Consider the following 9204-nt stretch of genomic DNA (forward strand, 5'->3'; position numbering starts at 1 on the left):
TGCAGAACCGTAGGACTCTTCTCTATTCCCCCTATTGAAAAATATTATCAGTTGCTGTGGTGGGTTGAACTTCGCTAGGCACCAGGTGCCCACCAAACCGCTCTATCACTCCCCTCCTGTGGCTCTTGCCTTGGCAGGTTTGTAGGAGTGTGATGTCATCAATCTGCCAGCATCCCCATATGTATATTTCAGCCATTGTCCTCCATACCACAGAGGCTTTAACCACTTGGCTTGCTTGATTGCAGAGCGTGTTTCGCATTCATAGGTGACCTGTGTGATAGCGTCCGTGGTCAAGTCCACCCCTCAATCATGAGCCCATCTATATGTTGCATCTCTTCCTTGATGGCCTGAGGTGTCATGGGACCATCAAGCTATACATAGTTCACCCTTATGTTTCCAGTCCAGATCCACCTGAGTCACTTCAATCTTAGCAGCCTGATCCACCTGCTGGTTGTTTTGATGTTCCTCAGTGGCCCGACTCTTGGGTACGTGGGCATCTACATGACGTACTTTTACAACCAGCTTCTCTAGCCGGACAGCAATATCTTGTCCCACTGGGGCAGCCCAGATGGGTTTGCCCCTGCGCTGCCAGTTGCTCCGCTCCCACTGCTGTAACCACCCCCACAGGGCATTGGCCACCATCCATGAGTCAGTATAGAGGTAGAGCATCGGCCACTTCTCTCTTTCAGCAATGTCTAAAGCCAGCTGGATGGCTTTCACCTCTGCAGACTTACTCAGTTCACCTTGTCTTTCAGCAGCTTCTGTGACTCATTGCGTAGGACTCCTTACAGCAGCCTTCCACCTCGGATGCTTTCCCACAATGCAACAGCACCCACCAGTGAACAGGGCGTACTGCCTCTCATTTTCTGGCAGTTTATTATACACTGGGGCCTCTTCAGTGCGCATCTCCTCCTCCTCTGGCGATATTCTGAAATCTTTGCCTTCTGGCCAGTCCATGATCACTTCCAGAATTCCTGGGTGACTGGGGTTTCCTATATGAGCCCACTGTGTGATCAGCGTGACCCACTTACTCCATGTAGCATCAGTTGCATGATGTGTAGAGGGGACCCTCCCTTTGAACATCCAGCCCAGCACCAGCAGTCGGGGTGCCAGGAGGAGCTGTGCTTCAGTATCAATCACTTCTGAAGTAGCTCAAGCCCCTTCATAGGCTGCCAATATCTCCTCTTCTGTCAGAGCGTAGCAGGCCTCGGATCCTCTGTATCCCCGACCCCAAAAACCCCAGGGGTCGACCTTGAGTCTCCCCTGGTGCTTTCTGCCAGAGACTCCAGGTAGGGCCATTCTCCCCAGCTGCGGTGTAGAACATGCTTTCCATCTTGCCCTGCCTGGACTGGCCCAAGGGCTAGGGCATGGATAATTTCCTGTTTAATTTGTTCAAAAGCTTGTCATTGCTCAGGGCTGCATTTAAAATCGTTCTTCTTCCAGGTCACTTCACAGAGAGGGTTTACAATCAGACTGTAATTCGGAATGTGCATTCTCCAGAAACCCACAACACCTAAGAAAGTTTGTGTTTCCTTTTTGCTAGTTGGTGGAGATGTAGCTGTTATTTTGTTGATCACATCCACTGGGGTCTGATGATGCCCATCTTGCCATTTTATTCCTAAAAACTGGATCTCCTGTGCAGGTTCCTTGACCTTACTTTGGTTTATGGCAAAATGGCTTTCAGAAGGATTTTGACTATTTTCTTCCCTTTCTCGAAAACAACTGCTGCTGCGTTGCCCCACACGATGATGTCATCAATGTATCACAGCTGTTCTGGAGCTTCACCCTTTTCCAGTGCAGTCTGGATCAGTCCATGACAAATGGTGGTGCTGTGTTTCCACCCTCAGGGCAGTCAGTTCCAGGAGTACTGGATGCCCCTCCAAGGGAAAGCAAACTGTGGCCTGCACTCTGCCACCAAAGGGATTGAGAAAAATGCATTCATGGTATCATTTGTGGTGTACCACTTGGCTGCCTTTGACTCCAGTTCATATTGAAGTTCTAGCACGCCTGGCACAGAAGCACTCATGGGTCGTGTGACTTCATTCAGGCCATGATAGTCTACTGTCAGTCTCCACTCTCCATAGACTTTCGCACTGGCCACATGGGGCTGTTAAAGGGTGAGCAGGTTCTGCTGATCACTCCCTGACCCTCCAGTTGTGAGGTGAGTGAGTGGATGTACGCACATGTTCTGCAAGCAGCCTCCCGTCTACCAGACTGTGATGGGACAGATCCCCTCAGTCCTGAAGTCCACTAAATTTGGTTACTTCAAACAGGCTATGTCTAAGCTAATATTACTTAGCTGAAGTTGGTCCCAGAGGCAAGTGTTCAGCAGGGCTGACTGTCAGTTCACTGGTATGTTCAGACTCTAGAGTAGCTATCAGAGCAGACACCACCATAATGACTTTTGTAACGCTCCCACACTCCATCACTTCTGCTTGCAACATGCAGGTAGGTTATCAAGACATGCTTGGCCTTGTACTAACATCTCTGCTATGCTCAAACACACAATCCAACTTGATCCAGAGCCACAGAACCTGTTGAAATACCTACGAAAGATATCCAGTCTTGAAGGCAGCATGTGGGAGGTCTCAGCACACCACTCTGATATACTCTCTTGCTCCACTTACACTAAACTTTCCCAGAACATTTCATCGGCACAAAGGCCGGATGGCGTGGAAAAGTCCATGTGCATGATAACTCTCCCAAACATGATGGCTGCTTCCAAACTGCCTAGCGGGAGCTCACGAGCTGTGGGAGAGCCGTAACCAGGTCCCAGCCTTGGGCCAAAACTGCCACAGGCTGCTGCTGCAGTGTAACAGCGCAGAAGTTGCATTCCTGTCCTGGGCATTCCTGTCCTGGCACCGCCTCAGCTACTGCTCCAGCAGCTCTGTCTCAGGCTGAAGACCCAAGGCAGACAGAATTGAACGTGGCTTTTCCAGAAGCATTTGATCTGCCATGAGACCCAAAGACTGGTAATGAAATATTATAGGTGCCCTTAATGTCTGTTTTCCCTGTGATGGAGTCACCTCTGTGAGACTGATAAATGTCACTACAACATTTTGGTAAAATCTCTGCTAGCAATTAAATGCTACTGGGAAACACTCTTGGGCCCTAGAACTCGACCGTCTCTAGGTCATTAAATTATCATCATTGTCTCCTAATTCCGCAACTGTTAGAACAGTCCTTGGTCTGGTTTTGGCCCAGGCCAGCTAGCTCTCCACTGGACGATGCCCAGGATACGTGGCAGGAGTCAGCTCGGGACGAAAACCGAGAACCAGCTTGGACAACTGGAGGTTTAAGAGGCTATTCTGCACCGGTTCGTTAATTCGTACAGTTAATTTACGAGCGGGGACATTGCTTTTAGCAAAAGGGCCTTTGGACAGACAGAGGGACAGCCTGCTGCCTTTTGCTTTTGAGCCAGGAAGGAAGCAGCAGCCTTGCAGAGGTAACTCTGACCGTGACCCGCGGTTGGGTTGCCCTCGGGACCACGCTGGGGCCGGGAAGGCCAGCGAGGTGCTGGTGGACGTTTCAATTGGGCCCTAAGCTCATTAAGCACCTTTCGGGGACGGCCCCCCGGGCGCCGGGACCCCGCCTCCTCCGCGGGCGGCGCGGACTACACTCCCCACAATGCCCGGCGGCCGCCGGGCCAATGCCAACGCACCCTGGGGCCGGCCGCCCGGCGAGGCGGGGACGCGTCCCTTCGGGCGGAGCGCCGCTCGGCCCAGCGGGATGGCCGCGGCGGCGACGGCATTGGCGCTGGGCGGAGGGCTCCTCCTGGCCGCCTGGCGCTGGCTGCGGGGCGCGGCCCGGGCCCAGGCCGGGGCCGGGGCCGGGGCCTCCATGCGGGGCAAGACGGTGATCATCACCGGGGCCAACAGCGGGCTGGGCCGGGCGGCGGCGGCCGAGCTGCTGCGGATGCGGGCCCGCGTCATCATGGGCTGCCGCGACCGGGCGCGGGCCGAGCGGGCGGCCCGCGAGATCCGGGCCGAGCTGGGCGAGCGGGCGGAGGGCGAGGGCGGCGGCGAGCTGGTGGTCCGTGAGCTGGACCTGGCCTCGCTCCGCTCCGTCCGCGCCTTCTGCCACCGCGTCCTCCAGGTACGGCCGGACGGCTGCGGGGCTCGGCCCGCCGGGGCTCCCGCGGGGGGGTACCGGCAGCTACAGGGCGGCGTCGGCCAGCCGCTGAGGGCCCGGGCTCCCCGTGAGAGGACGCGGGGTGGGCGAGCTGGGTGCTAGCGGCGCGGTGGTGGCCGCGTCCTCGGGCCTCCGTGTTTTCAGGGCTCGTTCCTCCTGCTGGCACTCCGCTTTGGGGGTGCGGGGTGTTGCGAGTTCACCGCAGCCTTTGGAGGGAGGGTAGAAGGAAATTGGCCATGATTTTAAATCAGCATCTCGAAGCACAGATTTCTTACTAGTTTGGACTTGCTGTTCTGAAAAGGAAACACTTGTTTCTGTATGAGATAAATTATTTGCCGCCTTTTCCCTCCTTTTGACTCGACAGTAACCTGCCTTTGTTATTGTAGCGTTGCAGCTCAGCCTGGTCTCAGCCAAAGAAGTAAACTACGTGAGCGCACTGCTCCCAGCTCCAGCCATCCTTCTGCCTCCTCCCCAGACTGACACCCCCCCGTTTTGAATCTCTTGACCAGTGCTAGCTGAGTTTAGTAGACAGATGGTTTTGAATATATAAAGTTTCTGCAGCTTTCCTGAAAACCAGGAAATCCAGTTGATTATCCTGACAGAAATGCCACTAGATGAGTTCTGCTGTGTTATTAGACACCACAGAGCAGACAGAGGCATTGTGGGAGGAATTACTCCATTCCCGTGAAAAGCATCAGTGGGGACTCTCATCTCACCACATCTAGCATCACAAGCCATGAGACACAAAGTCGTGGGAAGCCAGGCTTGATACATTTTGCTGCTGCTCAGAGAACTGCTTGTTAAGTACTTGAAAGATGCTTTGATGCTGTTGTGAGTGGGAAAAAAACAGGGACTTTATTGCATTAATTTTCAAATAGCTTCTCTAAAACTTAAATGTGTGGAAAAAGTCAAGTTTTAAGTTCTCTAGTGGGGCTCAGTTTGGTTATGTACGTTCATACATACAAATCAGTGATAAGCTCTAATCTTGCTTGTGTGTCCTGGGAAGATATGAATATACAAAATGATATGCAGAATAAACAGCAGAAAAGAAACATACTGCCTAACTTGTAAAAATTACATCTTTTATAGTGTAAAATACCACCAAATGTAAATTTATTAGCTTCAGTTCATTGGTAAAGCCAGTACAAGTGACTTTGAGTGAGAAATGGGTAGAGAAAAGGAGTGTGTTTATCTGCAGAGTGCTGCTGACACCTGCATTCTAACTTTCATTTTCAAAATAATTCCAAAAGCAGCTGAATGACAGGGGATGTGAGTTCAAGTAGTATTTTCAAGAGCTGTCCCACCCACATTCATGTTACCTTCTCTAACCTGTGTCTCCTTTTTGGAGCCATTTGTTTGTGGGGTTCTTTTGATGCTCTATGTATGAGATGAAGATGACTTAAGTATCGGCGGGATGGGGAAACAATGCACTCCCACTGCCTGACTCAATTTGCGGGATTTTTCCTTTCCAGAACTGAAGGTGATTACATCTTTCATTCCTTAGCCTCACTGCAAAAAATAAGAGAGATATTGAAGGGCTCCATGGATAAATGGAGCCAAGCTCAGAAGCTACAAGGAATAGCATTGCCCATCAAAGCAATGTTTTGTGCTCTCTGTTGCATTTGGTCGCAGCTGCCTGCTTGGCACTGGTCACATTACTCTAGATTATTAAATTTAGGAGTCTCAAAAAAACAGCACAAGTGGAGGTCTTGCTTCTTGAAGTGTTAAGTCTGGCAAAATAAATCCTGCAGTCAGATGCTACAGAAAGTTTCTAAAGTAATGTTTTTCCTGTAAGAAGAAAGAAGTATCACTTCAATGAGCAGATCTACAATGAGTACTTCTTCAGTCCTATCCTTGTTTAGTCATAGTAACCGTTATGTTCCCTTTGGGTGAAGAGGAGAAGTGAATTTGATGCTGTTTGCATCATGCCTCAGCGACCCAACTATATGAGACACTGAGCAACCTCAAGTCCTGCGGAAATCAGTCTGAGATGGAAGTACTTGGTGTTTTGTGTGATCAAATGCCAGCATCATTAACTGAATGCCAAGTGCAGATTAGGGTTTTGCTCTCTGTATTGTTGCTGTTGATGACAGTCAAATAAAAGGCAAATGGTACAAAATTCATTTTGAGGTTCTCTATTTGTATCATCAAAACGATCTCAGCTTGCCTTCCAGTCTCTGCATTGGGTTTAAAGAATTAGCAGCAAAGAAAACTCATCCTGCTTTTTCTATAAAGTGAATACATTTGCTTCTGATTCATGCAAGTATAAATTTACTGTGATACTTTCACAGCCTTTTGTCAGAGGTGGGTGAAAGTGTTGAATTCAGAGCTTATTTAGGCAGCTTTAATCTGTATTTTTTGAAAAAGTTACTCTTTTGGGTAAATTGGAGGCCTCTTTAAGTGGATGCTGGAGCATGAGGTGCATGATGTATTATACATAAATTTAAATTATCCTACCACCCTCTCTCTTAATTACTTATGTTTCCTGATTCTGTGGAGTGTAACAGGCATCCTTGAGTCTTTGTTTTCTACTGACCTGTACCAGAATACTGATTCATCAAATAGCGTGTACAAACATGCCATCGTGTATTTCAAGCCTCAGTCCCATAGACACACCTTAGTTCTTGGGTAGACCTGTTTGACTCAAATTGTATGAAACATGAATGTTACTTTTCTGTGATGCATTCTGCTCCATAGTTCTCACCAAGCAGCACAATGACATGTAGTGATTTTAAAATAAGATAGTGTTCAAACATGAGAACGTTGTTTTGCAAAGTTTTTCATTGCATCACCCCAGTGAGGTGGTGGGTCTACAATATAAAAGTTTGTCTTTAACCCTGAGGTTAGTTCTTTGAGCTAACACTTTTTGTTCCATGTTTGCATGTCTTTTGCACAGCAGACCCCTTGCCTATGGCTGAGGTTTGCCATAAATTAATGTGTGTGCTTTTGCAGTGCAATAAGCAGGTTACTTTCTAGGGAAAAACGAACCGCATCACAAAGGTAAATTCTCACTGAATTGCTATAGAAAAGATGCTCCTGGAGAAGCAGGCGATTGTGTTCTCTGCCTGCGTTAAAAGTAGATGCAGACTTACTCTCATGTACCTGCATCCTGCTGGGGTCAAGTCCTCAGTTTTGTGGTAGTTCAACTTACGAGTTTTTTTCAGCAGTGCTTTAAGAGAATATTAGTGAGTTACAATTCACAAAACTAGGAATGAAATTATTTATTTCTAACAATGGCTAATGAGAAATACTAAGCATAATAGTATGTTTTGCATGACTTCTAAAATGGAATTATTTTTTTCTTTCCTATTTAAAGGAAGAGCCGAGGCTGGATGTTCTGATAAATAATGCAGGGATCTTTCAGTGTCCGTACATGAAGACAGAGGATGGTTTTGAGATGCAATTTGGTGTAAACCACTTGGGTCACTTCTTGCTCACCAACCTTCTTCTGGGCCTCCTCAAAAATTCTGCTCCAAGCAGGATTGTGGTAGTATCCTCAAAGCTTTACAAATATGGAGAGATCAACTTTGAAGATTTGAACAGTGAAATAAGTTACAATAAAAGCTTTTGTTACAGTCGGAGTAAACTGGCTAACATATTGTTTGCAAGGGAGCTAGCCCGTCGGTTAGAAGGAACAGGAGTCACTGTCAATTCACTTCATCCTGGGATTGTCAGAACAAATCTAGGCAGATATGTGAATATTCCTTTGCTGGCAAAACCCCTCTTCAACCTGGTGTCATGGGCTTTCTTCAAAACACCTCTGGAAGGAGCCCAGACTTCTATTTATTTGGCCTCTTCTCCTGATGTTGAAGGTGTGTCAGGAAAACATTTTGGGGACTGCAAAGAGGAGGAACTCCTGCCCAAAGCCATGGATGACTTGGTTGCAAGAAAGTTGTGGGATATCAGTGAAGTGATGGTTGGTCTATTGAAATAAGTGCCAAGGTGTATCTGCAAAAAAAAAAAAAAAGCAGATAACTATGTAATACATATTTGCAACAGTGCAATTCTTTAAGTGCTGTAGGAATACAGATTACTTTGCTCGATAAGTATTAGAGAGAGGAGTGATTTATGCTGGAGCTCTGTTTTGAAATAAAGGACAATCTTGATTATTTAATAGAGACATTTAAAAAAATCTGAAATAGAGTTTGAGGGTGTGAATATAATTTCTGGTGAAATCTGCGTGGAAACTCATGTTTCAAAAATAAAAATTAAAACTGTGTTTTGCAATATATATGCATATTTGTCATGTTCCACTACTTGTAGTTGGGCTGGACAATGCAGGGTACTGATGGTAAAACACTTCTCCTGTAAAAAGGTTCTGAAAATGTGTTCTAATAATAATAATGATAGGATTGTTGTCTTTTTTGAGCCATCACAATGACAAAACAGAATAAACAGTTTTACAGATATCTCACACTGTAATCATTTGGGCCTCTGGGTGCCGTTCAAAGACTTGTTGTCAGCCCCAATGATTCAGTGCACCAAACTGTTGAGCCGTATACAGTTTAGCTGTGAAGCACAAAGTCAACTTTGTTTAGTGATGTCACTGCTATTCAATGAGTCTATACACTTGATTGTGCAAGCTGTATTTTTATATTCATGTGTGCTGAACTTGTGGTTTCTTGATATGCAGACATTGAGTTTCATTAAAAACGTAGTTGACAGATGTATTATGGTCTTGATAGAGCTTTGCATGTCACAAATTGTGTGCATACCAAGTTCACAAGACCTCACGTGGATTAGACCGAAGAGAATATGCTTTTCAGCATGTTTGGCTTGACTGATGGCACTTTTAACTCAGTAATGAGATTAGATAAATCTGTCTAATAGAGCTTACTGAATATTTAATAAAAATCTTTTAAAAAAAGACTTAGCATTCATTCTTTCACTGTGGTAGATATATCAGAAACTGGCAGTCTTAACACAGTTTCAAAGCAGAAGATTCACCTGTATTGGTTGAGGGAGCCTGTCGTGTAGGGTTGGTAGAAATAAAATGGGCTCCAAATAAATACATGGGTATTACACAAAGCTATACTGATTTACTATTTTTAATTCATATAGCTAATGTTTTCA

The 9204-nt window shown here is 46.6% G+C and overlaps 1 protein-coding gene across 1 annotated transcript; it reads left to right on the forward strand.

Annotated features, from left to right (window-relative positions):
* Window positions 1–3691: 3691 nt before the first annotated feature.
* RDH14 (retinol dehydrogenase 14) lies at window positions 3692–9000 on the forward strand. The gene is made up of 2 exons (XM_075750559.1): window positions 3692–4095; window positions 7448–9000. Exons 1-2 carry the CDS (start codon window positions 3730–3732, stop codon window positions 8063–8065), a joined length of 984 nt encoding a protein of 327 aa, XP_075606674.1. The 5' UTR covers window positions 3692–3729; the 3' UTR covers window positions 8066–9000.
* The last annotated feature ends 204 nt before the right edge of the window (window positions 9001–9204 follow it).

The sequence above is a fragment of the Balearica regulorum genome, chromosome 3 (genome assembly GCF_011004875.1).
Source record: "Balearica regulorum gibbericeps isolate bBalReg1 chromosome 3, bBalReg1.pri, whole genome shotgun sequence".
In the NCBI taxonomy this organism is placed as follows: Eukaryota; Metazoa; Chordata; class Aves; order Gruiformes; family Gruidae; genus Balearica; species Balearica regulorum.

Coding starts and splice junctions, on each gene's coding strand:
- RDH14 (XM_075750559.1), top strand. CDS start 3,730: ATGGCCGCGGCGGCGACGGCATTGGCGCTGGGCGGAGGGCTCCTCCTG. Junction 4,096..7,447: donor TCTGCCACCGCGTCCTCCAG/GTACGGCCGGAC, acceptor TCCTATTTAAAG/GAAGAGCCGAGGCTGGATGT.